This window comes from Panicum hallii, chromosome 9 (assembly GCF_002211085.1).
Source record: "Panicum hallii strain FIL2 chromosome 9, PHallii_v3.1, whole genome shotgun sequence".
Taxonomy (NCBI): domain Eukaryota; kingdom Viridiplantae; phylum Streptophyta; class Magnoliopsida; order Poales; family Poaceae; genus Panicum; species Panicum hallii.
This window is the reverse complement of record NC_038050.1, coordinates 2,151,484-2,163,874: the sequence shown is the minus strand read 5'-3', so window position 1 is coordinate 2,163,874 and position 12,391 is coordinate 2,151,484. Positions and strand designations below refer to the sequence as shown.

General features: G+C 43.7%; 2 protein-coding genes across 2 annotated transcripts; one reads left to right on the top strand and one right to left on the bottom strand.

The window, feature by feature from the left end:
- Window positions 1-441: 441 nt before the first annotated feature.
- LOC112874731 (triacylglycerol lipase SDP1-like) lies at window positions 442-4,589 on the bottom strand. Its single transcript, XM_025938230.1, has 4 exons — window positions 3,274-4,589; window positions 2,210-3,076; window positions 1,635-1,778; window positions 442-1,545 (listed from the first exon to the last, which is right to left on the bottom strand). Exons 1-4 carry the CDS (start codon window positions 3,814-3,816, stop codon window positions 574-576), a joined length of 2,526 nt encoding a protein of 841 aa, XP_025794015.1. The 5' UTR covers window positions 3,817-4,589; the 3' UTR covers window positions 442-573.
- Window positions 4,590-5,904: 1,315 nt separating this feature from the next.
- LOC112876481 (magnesium-chelatase subunit ChlD, chloroplastic) lies at window positions 5,905-11,998 on the top strand. Its single transcript, XM_025940599.1, has 15 exons — window positions 5,905-6,207; window positions 6,717-6,895; window positions 7,089-7,173; window positions 7,247-7,563; window positions 7,712-7,835; window positions 8,741-8,833; window positions 9,267-9,362; window positions 9,625-9,774; window positions 9,858-10,055; window positions 10,184-10,339; window positions 10,548-10,655; window positions 10,820-10,954; window positions 11,030-11,191; window positions 11,379-11,499; window positions 11,632-11,998. The coding sequence occupies exons 1-15, from the start codon at window positions 5,953-5,955 to the stop codon at window positions 11,715-11,717; spliced, it is 2,265 nt and encodes a 754-aa protein (XP_025796384.1). The 5' UTR covers window positions 5,905-5,952; the 3' UTR covers window positions 11,718-11,998.
- Window positions 11,999-12,391: the final 393 nt, after the last annotated feature.

Below are 12,391 nucleotides of genomic sequence, written 5' to 3'. Positions count from 1 at the left end.
GAGTTCGGGAGAGAAGAAAAGAGAGAAACGAAACGTTTTCTTGTAACGAGTGGCAGTGGCGGGTAAATTCATCCGAACTCCACGACGACGTTTGTAAGAGGAGCATTCGGAGCTGGAAACCAGGTGCTCCGAAACTCCGATCCAAAATGCACTACGGCTCCGGGAGCATTTTGCTCCGAAGTTGCGATGTTTGGCTGGCTCTGGCCTGCTCCCCTTTGGAGTTGGACTCCAGAGTCATGCCAAACACGCCCTAACTTGGAACGTGCGGAAAGAATGTATTTCCAGCAGGACCTAAACAGGCACTGTGATCAGAGAAACTTTCTCCATGCACGACTTAAAGAAATGTAAAACCTTTTTTTTTCTCAAACAAGCAGGAGAGCTGCTCTTTCAATACTTGGGCATATTATGCCAAGATATCATGATACTTGCAACACACAATAATTTCACAATAGATGCAAATACTAACATTAACATAACATATATGCTATCCGTGCTCTTTAAATAGAGCCACAACAATTTTCCTGTACAGCGTTGCTGTAGTGAACTATATCATGACCTTTCAAAATCAAGAATCTATTCATCAACTGAAGATTGATGTGAAGTTACAAGATCAGCATTATCAAGTGAGGGATTGCTTGAGTCAACTGCATCCTTGTTATCTTCAGCAGATTCGGACCCTGAGATGGTGTCACAAGGTTCCACATATGCTTCAGCCAAGGAGCTCTCGGCCAATTCGGTTACATTGTTATGATGAGCATGCAGAGCATCTCCTTTCACAATGTTAAGTAGAATACTATTTGTAGTACTTTCAGGCTGTAGCAACTCTCCTTCAGAAACAGCGATGCTTGTGGGCGTAGAAGCTTGACTAGCTCTGGTGTTGACAGTGTGGCACGACTCAGTCTCAGAAACTTCTGTGCATCTATCTGGCGTAGCAACTCTATAACTATTGTTTGGCCATGGATCCTTTGGAAAGGTAGATTCCGACAAAATGCCTGTAGTATCACCTTCTACAGTACAGGCCCTACTAAATTCAGTGTCAATCTCAAGATTGTGGATGAAACTGATGAACTTGTCAGCAGATGCTGTCCTCATTAGAGGCCCACCACTCCTGGTCCAGGAATTAAGGTCAATGGTTTCTGATTCGCTCTCACTTCCGTCATAAGAATTGCGCCGGACGTGGTGAGAAATATTTGGTGTGCCGACAACAAGAACAGCACCTTGCTGCGTGGATGAAGTAGCAACAGCAGAAATTTCTTCTGAGAGAGATTCTGAAGAATTCTCTCGACTGATGCAGCTCCATGATGGTACCCTCCTTGGTGTTTTGAGTCGAACATAGTTAGAATGTCCCTGGGAAGCTGCTGCGGTCCTTTCAATGCTTCTTTTTAGTCGCCGTTTGTGGTTTAAAACCGCTATAGATTCATCCAATGCAAGTTCAATGGCACAGTTTGCTCTAATTGCAGAGAGCTTCTCCCAAGTGGACCTGCGGCCTTGGTTGGCAGCCAACTGGAGTTCCGCATATGTTGGATTCTGTATAATCTTTAGATACTGAAAATTGGAGAGATGTGAGGGAAAATTCTTGAACCCAAAGTGCTGGTATTTCACCTAAATAACCCACTCAGAACTTAGAATAATACCTGAGCTACTGTTGCTGGCATAACCATGGTGACATCACCCTCCCAGTCCTGAGCAAACAACTTTGCAAGTCCTCCCATTGGAAGACCCATCTCTAGAATTTGGTTACACCGATACTTAACTTCCATCTCAGCAAGACGAGCAAGCTACACAGATAGATCAAAGTTATGCCTGGTACAAACACATATAGCAAATGAATTTGAAAGAGAGCACTCTAACACAGTGTTCAGGGAAGATATAAAACCCACACTGTTAGACAAAATGCATGCGCAAGTGTTTATAACAGAAGTACAGAACATTGGTTGGATATCCATGAATTAATTTCACTAGTCCTGTCATACCACTGAATATACTCTTCAATCACACCACCCTAAAAAAAACACTCTTCAATCACACCAGATACTGCATGTATGCAGGAGATGATACCCACGTATAGTCTAGCAGCATGTGGAGAAATGTTGAAGCTGAACTACAATTCAAGAAAATAAAATAACTATCTGCAACATGAACAACAGGCCTACATCCTAAGACAAATCACAACATAAGCTACAAGATTAACACAAGGTCACAAACATACCTTTCCAGCAAAGCGGCCTCCATAGGCTCTAACAAGCTCTTTCATTCGGAGGAGTGGAGAAATGTGAGGATTAGTTTGGCTCACAATGAAATGATTTACATTAAACAGTTCCTTGAGTCTCATCATGGGCAAATCCATCTCCAAGCTCCCATCTCTCCACCGGCGCTTTGATGCTCCAGGACCTAGTTCAGGATCTGTCGAAAAGGGTGCGTGGAAGGGAACTATGTTGCCAAATCTATCCTTTGCCATCAGTTCCTGAGCTTCGAAGAGCCCAGGAAATGCACAAGAGGCAGTTACAGCACTCCAAATAACAACGTGAGGTGAGGTCAGATAGTTGAGGCAGCGGGGTGGCTCATTTTTTCTAGGAGAGCAAACAGTGATCCCAAGGACACGGCCAGTCATGTCGTAAGCCTCTTGAAATGTTAAGTTACTTGTGAGATCCCTCAGAAGCCTTTGCATCTGGCTAATGTCATGTAGTGCACCATAAGTGGTGACACGCCTCATCACTGCAAAAATTCCACCTATCCTATCAAAGAACTGCAAGGTCTGTAATGAGTCTGTGAAGAAGCTCTCAATCTCAGGCCATGTTCGGGTAGCAACAATTGAACATATAATGGAACCAACGCTTGATCCTGCTATAATCCGAGGCAGAAGCTTATGCTCAACCAATGTTTTCACTACACCTACATGGAAAGACCCCAGTGAGGCGCCCCCACTTAAGAGTAGTGCTGTCCTCCCAAAGGCATGCCTGGTCTCTTGAACAAAGGCAAGCTTCTCTTCCAATAGCAACTCGTCAGTGTCAAATTCACACACCATTTTCAATTGAGTAGAAACCTCATCAATATATTCCTTTATAAGCTTAGGGACCTGCATTGCGACAGATCAACCATGTTACTAGAACGAGGGTGACATATAATTCAATGTTTCAGAATGTTTAGTAACGCTGAATTTCTTGTCGGAAGCAAGAGATGGTTTAGCACCTTCAGGACCATCATCATTTACACAAGAAATAATATTACCAGGAATCAACGGAACGAATTAAAAGCAGTTACTTTGTCAATTACCTCAAGCCTGCCCTTGTGAAGCTCAGGGTTGCACATGTTCCCCAAGTTCCTCATGAGATCGCCGCGCATACAGAACGCAACATCCCGGAGCGACCCATCCTCCCTCCGTCTCCGGAGCTCCTCAAGCCTACTCCTGATCAGCTCCTCGTCGTAGAAATCCGCCTCGTGGACCTGCTCGGACATCTTGTCGAGCACCTTGGCGGCGCGCGCCCACTCCTCGTACGTCGCGGCATGACGCATGACCTTCTCGCATAGCCTACGCCGGCGCGCCAGCGCCGCCCGCGACCGCGGGCCGGAGAGCTTCCTCAGGAAGAGGGCAAAGAGGACGACCATCAGGAGGACGCCATGAGTGTTCCTGAGGTGCAGCCAGGACGCCAGCACCGGCACCGTCGCGCTGCGCACGCGCGAGATGGCGGCGTGCGCGCGCGCCCGCAGGCGCCACAGCGAGCTGAAAAGGAGCACGCGGAGCGCGACCCCACGGCCGAGCAGCGTCGACGGCCCGATCCTGAAGGCGCCGACGCTTGCTTCCCCGGACTCGTCCATTGGCAGGTGGAGCTAGTGACCTCGATGGGCTCGGCAAGCAGGAAACCAACACCCCGAACTGGTCTAATCTCGACCTGAGCTCTTCGGAGCCCCCAGAAAATTGGAGCTCCTTCGATTCCAGACCAAGAATATCCAAATGGTAAGAATCCCCAATTCGCACCAGTAGTGGATATAAATTTATAGTTACACGAACTAGCAGAAGGAACCGAAGAAACCAATTAAGTGATCGTCGAAGCGCTGCAGCTACTCAAATCCGAACTAAAAGAATCGGAATTGAGCAGCGCAGGATGCCGGATCAAGAAATCGCAAGAGCCTTCGATCTCAGCACCGACTCAGCACGCATAAAAAAGATGCAAGCGTGGGGGAGGGAATAAATAAACCCCAAAAATGAGAGAGAAAAGGAAGAGGTAGTAAATAAGCACAAGCTTCCGACAGTCTTGGCCGGATCAATCAATCAGACTGGAGTATTGTAAAAAGGAAATCCTTTGCGTGGAAGTAATGGGGGGATGGGCGGGCGAGGAGTGGAGCAGGCGTGGACGCAATGATAGATTAATGGCGCGACGGCCGACGAGGATATGGCGACGTCAGATTGGGCGGGGAATTCTAGTGGCGCGAGAGGAATGGATGGATGGATGAACGCAACGGATCACTTGGCTGCTTCTATCCCCTCGCCTTTTCCAGAGGAGGAAGAAGAGGAAGAAGGGAACGGGCGGTTTGTTGCTTGCTTCCTTGCTTTTGCGGGAAGGAGTCGTCGGAAAGGGCGAGAGGTGGGAGCCATCGGCACGGACTCACCGAGTCAGAGCACCAACTGCCTAGTCATCACTCACCAGGGCGCTCCTCAGCTGATTTTTTTATCTTCTCTTTTTTTCCCCTCCGGCTGAACTTGACTTAACGCTGTTGATTTACGACGGTTGATTTAACGACGGTTGATATAACGCTGTAACGCATCCAATGGTGCTCGGCTCTGCGCAAACCTACCCTTAACGGAATACTCTCTCTCAATTTTTTCCCGTTGTGCGTTTTCCGTAAGAAAAATAGCGTCGCTTTCTCGATGTAGCAGGTGTTACACGAGGAACAGTCACCGTTACATCTAGTACGAGTGAAGCACCGAAGTTTTTGCGTGAAAGATACGAAGGCACGGACGCAGGTGTCCAACCCGTGCTGCTTTGAATAGAACCAATTTATCACCATCCAATAGCATACCTTGTGTGGTACTGAATATAGTGTTCATATTTAAAATATAGCTTCTTAAAATATTCGTGTTTACTGTCTTTTTGACAACACACAATATTTATTGCCTAGACTTAGTTTATGGGGTGAACATTGTCGCTGGACATGCACAAATACATGAAGAAGTTTGATCTTGTTTGCGAGATAAAAGAGGCCAAATCATAAAATAGTGTATATTAACTGTGATTTAACTAAATTAATATACACTCTACTAATTTGAAAAGATGTCTTCAAGGATATGCTCTCGTGCTATGAGCCTATGACCATAAAGTATGAGCTACGTGTATATAGGCTTCCTACATATAGGATTGTACCCATAAGAATCTACTATCAAATCAAAACTCAAAAAATTTGAACCATATAGAAAAATTGATAAACTTAGGGTGTGTTATTCCCTTTTCTTAAGGATGCTAATATAAGCTTTTCCGTCAAATCCTCTTTCTTGAAGTGGCTCTTTTATAAGAGTGCTATGTTTAGTAGCAATCCACTTTATGCCATATAACGTCAATTGTGAATAATTTGTGAGGTACCCTTCTCTTGATTTTTGTTTACAAATATACTCCCTTTAACTTCCAAAATATACCATCCCTTTTGGGTAAACATAGTTAAGCCCATACCGATAAATATCTTTCATACGAATAAATAGATAAAATTGATTTGATATGCAACGCATCAATTTTCTAGTGAAGCCAAATATATTTTTAGTACAAACTTTACTTTTTTCTGTCTGCAATGTACCCGTAATCCAAATATAGCTTTTGGGTGTGCATTTTGATACCCTTTCGTTCAAACCGCTGTGCCAAACGCACGGCCCAGATGCGTCGATGCGATTCCCGTTGGAAAACTAGGATAAGAGGCGATAGCGCACGCCCACACGAACGGCGCTGACGCACGAGACCGGCCTCCATGGCGACGGCCACCGCGCTCTCCACCTCACTCCCGCACCTCCCGCCCCGCCGCACCACGTCATTCCCCTCCTTCGCCGCCGTCTCCCTCCCATCCCGGGCCTCTCGGTTGCGGGAGTCCCGTCTCGCGGCTGCGGCCCCGACGGCCTCCGAGGTCCTCGACTCCACCAACGGCGCCGTCCCCACCGCGGCGAAGAGCGCCGCGGCGCGCGGGTACGGGAGGGAGTACTTCCCCTTGGCTGCCGTCGTCGGGCAGGTGAGGAACTTAGGCGTCGCTATCCCGCTTCGTGCTGTATCTGATGCGGCTGATTGCGTGGTCGGATTACTGGTATTGGACTAATGACAGTACTGTCTCCCCAGTGGTCGGATTAGTGGTAGTTGGATAGAGGCGTTTCGTTGAGAGAATCAAGTGCTCCTGGCGTTGCCGACAATGTACTTGGTTTACTGGGCTTGGTATCGTTTCTATCGTAGCTTAGTGTGGCCATGTGTAGAGTTGGGAGTCAATGTGGATATACCAATTCTGTTTTAGCAAAGGTGCCACAATTCAAACTGTGCCAGCCAAACACATTTAAATCGTCTATATGTCTTTGTGGAAACATTAAGCACAATATCACGATTTAGTGTACAGTGATGCTTTGCTAATAATAAGAACAAAATTAATTTCAAGCTATGCACATTTTTCTGCCCATGGTTTCCTGCTTTGAGGTATGAACTGTTTAAGTTTTTGTGTTTGGTTGTGACCTTTGGGATCATGTCGCTGTCCAGGATGCTATCAAAACTGCTCTGCTGCTTGGGGCGATTGATCGTGAGATTGGAGGCATTGCCATCTCAGGGAAGCGTGGGACAGCAAAGACAGTGATGGCTCGTGGCTTGCATGCTATGCTTCCACCCATTGAAGTGGTTGTTGGCTCCATCGCAAATGCTGACCCTAACTTCCCAGATGAGTAATGTCCTTTAACACTCTATCTAACAGTGCTGCAAGATTACTTCTTTCGTCATCCAAATATTTTTGTTCCAATAGATCTTACATGCTACCAAGTGTTCCTACTAATTTTCTTTTAGTTGAACCACAATCTCTTAGGCCGTTTTTTTGTTTATGAAATATCAGCTCATCTGATTGAGTTCTGATTATGGCAGATGGGAGGACGGTTTAGCTGATCGACTTCAATATGATGCTGATGGTAATGTCAAAACCGAGATTGTCAAAACACCTTTTGTGCAGGTATATCACACTGACTTATGTTATTTGTCCACAACGCTGTTAGCTTAGCAATGCTGCTGGTTCCTCTTGACAGATCCCACTTGGTGTCACGGAGGATAGGCTCATTGGATCAGTTGATGTTGAAGCATCTGTGAGATCAGGGACTACAGTGTTTCAACCTGGTCTTCTTGCTGAAGCCCATAGAGGCGTTCTTTATGTTGATGAGATAAATCTATTGGATGATGGCATAAGCAATCTACTTCTGAATGTTTTGACGGAGGGAGTTAACATTGTGGAAAGAGAGGGCATTAGCTTTCGTCATCCCTGCAAACCACTTCTAATTGCTACTTACAACCCGGAGGAAGGATCTGTACGTGAACACTTACTTGATCGTATTGCAATTAATTTAAGGTACTTTAGACTGTGAAACATTGGTTGCAAGTTTTTTTTCCCTATTTATTTATCATTTAGTTCATTTCAACAGAATGAAGGTTTTGTGTCATTCTTGAACTACCATAGCCAAATAGTTTTCTCATTACCATACTGTTTGTTGATGCAGTGCTGATCTTCCAATGAGTTTTGATGACCGTGTTGCAGCTGTGGATATTGCAACACAGTTTCAGGAGTCTAGCAAAGAGGTTTTCAAAATGGTGGAAGAAGAGACTGAAGTTGCAAAAACTCAGGTACCAAATTATGAAGATAGTTAGCCAGGCTTGTAGCTGTATTCCTTTATCGAATCAACACATAGGTTCTTTTTGTTTCTTGTTCCTTTTTCTTTTGCACTCATACAATTCTCTTTATGACGCTGGATATTCAGCAAATCAGTTCTTAGAATATATTTGGGGCTCATTAGAATGGTAGTTATTGAACAAACATGGTTACAATGGAGAAGCAAATGGCCACATGATAAAAAAAATAGACATAATGCAGGACTTTAAAATGTAAGATCTGGCATGTTTATTGGTGTAGTAGCCCATGAGAGAATGTTCTATAAGCATGATATTAGAACAGAGGAAGGGATTGGATGAAAAGAATGTGCGCTATTATGAAACGATGGGATTGTGTGTAGTTTTTCCTCTGAAGTCTGAACCACACATTATTGACTAAACAAGGTAGCACTCGATGTAGAAAAGTAAACACATAGCCTGTAACAGGAAGTTCTTAAATAACTCAGATAGTATGTTTCATTTGGGCTTGAATTTGTGTTGTATGCAAGACAAGATTGAAAGAGCCTTAGAATGTTAGTTCTATGAGCTATCCCTCTATGCCTGACAGGGATCACCAACGATTGTATGTGCGATATGTTTATGCTGATTGCTGAACATTTTCAACTGGAAACAATGTACTGCATAAGTTCATAATGGTGAAAAAAATTTCTTCCTTTTTACATGCTAGATTTTGTTGCTTCTGAAAAGATAGTTTATATATGACAGAGACCTTAGACTAGTTGATAGCTATGATATTAGGACATCTGTAAAAAAGTGGGATTTCTACTATTTGCATATGATTTTCACATTTTACATTAAATTTGATTTGGAAATTTTGTAATGTACTGTTCATCTCACAAGGGGAACACATGGTCAAACAGATAATTTTGGCGAGAGAGTATCTGAAGGATGTTAATATTAGCACAGAGCAGCTCAAATATCTTGTCATGGAAGCTATACGAGGTGGTTGTCAGGTTAGTTAACTTATTGGTCATTTATGCTTCATATCAGAGTCACTTGACTTTAAAACTCTGTAGCACTCAAATGAATTCTTGTAAGAAACATCATGACTTACTCTGTGCATAATTGCTCCCCATGTGCTGCTGTTTACCTGTAGTCACAACCTAGATCTGTTATTACCTTACGCAGTCAAATAGTAGTTGTTATAATAGCTGATGCCATTCCAGTGGCGTTTATTTCCAAACCCTCATGTCCTTGCACTGTTGTCTATACACCAGTGTGGTGTTGATCGTGCTATTTTGTGCAGTCAAATTTCTTTTTGTTTTTACAACAATGATGTTTGTTTGGACATTAATGCCAGTTCATTAAGGGTAATGCTAAATCCAGAACTCAATACATGCTATAATTTTAATTCAAAACATACAAGTTTCTGACACTTACATGCAGGGGCACCGTGCTGAGTTGTATGCTGCTCGAGTGGCAAAATGCCTTGCTGCTATGGAAGGACGTGAAAAAGTATTTGTGGATGACCTCAAGAAAGCTGTTAAGTATACTTATGCTTATGAATTCTTCATTTTGTAATAAAGTAAGATACCTACTGGAAATTTAGGCGATACATATTTGTTTGATTCATAGCTTGACCCATTTTGTCTCTCAAGATATTTGTATCTTTACTCAACTGTACCAAATGAATCAAAAATAAATTAGCAAGTAGCACTGTGTAGGCCACATCATTGGTGCGGAAAAACTTTGAAGTGTTTTATCAACAAGTTTAACGTTTGACATGCTTGGAACCTTCTTGCAGGTAGAGCTAGTCATTCTACCTCGCTCAATCCTATCTGATAACCCACAAGATCAACAGCAAGAGCAACCACCCCCACCCCCACCCCCACCACCTCCAGAAAATCAAGATTCTTCAGAAGACCAAGATGAGGAGGAAGAGGATGACCAAGAGGTTGATTCATTGTGTTGTACAAAAACAAAACTTGCTGCTTTTTTCATTTCTTCTCTTATAGCTCACAGCTTTTTTATGGACAGGATGACGAGGAAGAAAATGAACAACAAGACCAGCAGATACCTGAGGAGTTCATATTTGATGCTGAAGGTGGTTTAGTAGATGATAAGCTCCTTTTCTTTGCTCAGCAAGCGCAAAGACGGCGAGGAAAAGCTGGGCGAGCAAAGAATGTCATATTCTCAGAAGATAGGGGTCGATACATAAAGCCTATGCTTCCAAAGGTATATTTTGGTCTATTTTGTCATTTAGTGCTAAATTAAGCACCAATACTGCATGTATACCTTACTAACCTTGATTGATACCCTTGTCACAAAGTGGCCTCCAGTCTAAACTATTGTTTCTGTTGCAGGGTCCAGTAAGGAGGTTAGCTGTTGATGCCACGCTTAGAGCAGCTGCACCATACCAAAAACTGCGCAGAGAGAAAGAAAACGACAAGGCAAGAAAGGTTTTTGTTGAAAAGACTGACATGAGAGCCAAAAGAATGGCTCGGAAAGCAGGTGCTCTGGTATGTCACTTATTCTCTGTATGGTTGCTTTTGCAGTCTATGAGGCTCTGTAATTTATGTTGCTTGCATGTTTCGTGATATTCTAATACAATGCATTATACTACCTGTTTGCTTTTGTCTGCTCTGGTTATGGCGCAAACATGGCTGCCCAGTGGTAGCCTACTCATGGGACTTAACAGCTCCGCTGGTTGGAATTACTTCTTGACAGGTCATATTTGTTGTGGACGCTAGTGGTAGCATGGCTCTGAATCGTATGCAGAATGCAAAAGGTGCGGCATTGAAGTTGCTTGCGGAAAGCTACACCAGCCGAGATCAGGTACACATTTACTTAAATGGTGCATACCCTGTGTCACCTACAACTGTGCCTCCCCTTGGATATGCTTCCTTTTTTGTGTTTGTGGTCATGTGCATAGTTTGTATACCAGTACCATCAATGCTTAGATTGACCAGCCTATCCTTGTGTCTTGTCATCTGTCTCAGGTTTCAATTATTCCTTTTCGTGGAGATTATGCTGAGGTTTTGCTACCGCCATCAAGATCTATAGCAATGGCCCGGAAACGTCTTGAGAAACTACCATGTGGTGGTGGTTCTCCCTTAGCTCATGGCCTCAGTACAGTAAGAACTAAGCATTGCCTTGAATTATGCTATATGCTATGTAAGATATGATGTTACAGTGGTTTCTTCTTCAAGGCTGTCAGAGTGGGTCTGAATGCTGAGAAGAGTGGGGATGTCGGACGTATCATGATTGTTGCAATCACCGATGGAAGAGCTAATGTATCACTGAAGAGGTCCACTGATCCAGAAGCTGCTGCTGCTTCAGATGCACCAAGACCTTCTTCTAAAGAATTGAAGGTACTACACCTTTGCTAATATCTACAAACTAGTATGATATGTGAAGTATGTAGCTTCAAAAATGATGGAATCGTGTAACTGCCTTTTCAAAATTTTCCACTGTGGTCTAGACCAATTCCAAATTGCTTTCTTTAAAAGTCTATGCTAACTACTCTGAGGCTAATACAATTTAATTGCCTTTTCCAAGGATGAGATACTTGAAGTGGCCGGCAAAATATACAAGGCAGGAATGTCGCTTCTTGTCATTGACACTGAGAACAAGTTTGTATCTACGGGATTTGCCAAGGAAATTGCGAGGGTTGCCCAAGGTATGCTTGGAATGGCAACTCCATCTAATGCTACTGGCACTATTTTCCCATTTTTTTTCTTTCTGAAATGTTGCAAACTATTTATTTATGCTGAAGTGTCCTGAATGCAACCTTTTGTATCGGTCTGCACAGGAAAATACTATTACCTGCCCAACGCTTCAGATGCTGTGATTTCTGCTGCCACCAAGACCGCTTTGACAGACTTGAAGGGTTCATGATTTTGGAGCATGAGCAACCGTTTCAGTACCTTCTGATGAGTAGCGAACCTGCATTTGTGCAGAAATTGTGTAGCTGTATTCAAGGCTTGGTGGGCGTTTTGGCTCTCGTCTTGTGACAAATTTTGGTGTAGGTCTCTACCATGAGAACAGAAAAAAAAAATCTGAGCATGACATCGTGTAAAGATCGAATGCCCTCTTCTCTCTAATGTTTGGCAATGCTGTAATTAAATCGCTCACTTTTTTGACGGGTAATCGGTCGCTTTTGTGTTGGTAAACTGTTACATAACTCGAATGTCAATCTGTCATACGTGCTAAGAAATTATCCTTTATTTGATGGTTAGCATATAATTTGATACTCTAGCCCGCATTTAGTGACTTGGTCCACATGCTAGTTAGAGGGAGAATTGTAGGAACTCCGGAGTGGCAAATAATTATCTAGTAGTTAAAAATGGGTGGCCGTGTTAACAGCGGGGAATTTTTTTTCCCTTCGACTCGAACATCTAACAAGAGAGAACCTGAACACAGACATGGTTTAGTGAAAACGGGCACTCGGCCAGCGAGAAAACAGACCAGGGAAAAAAACTGATGGCAAGGTCTAGCGTCGGGCCCACCAGTTAATCGGTAGGCAGGTGGATTCTGGCGCGAAACCGAGAGAGAGAGAGAGAGAGGTGGCG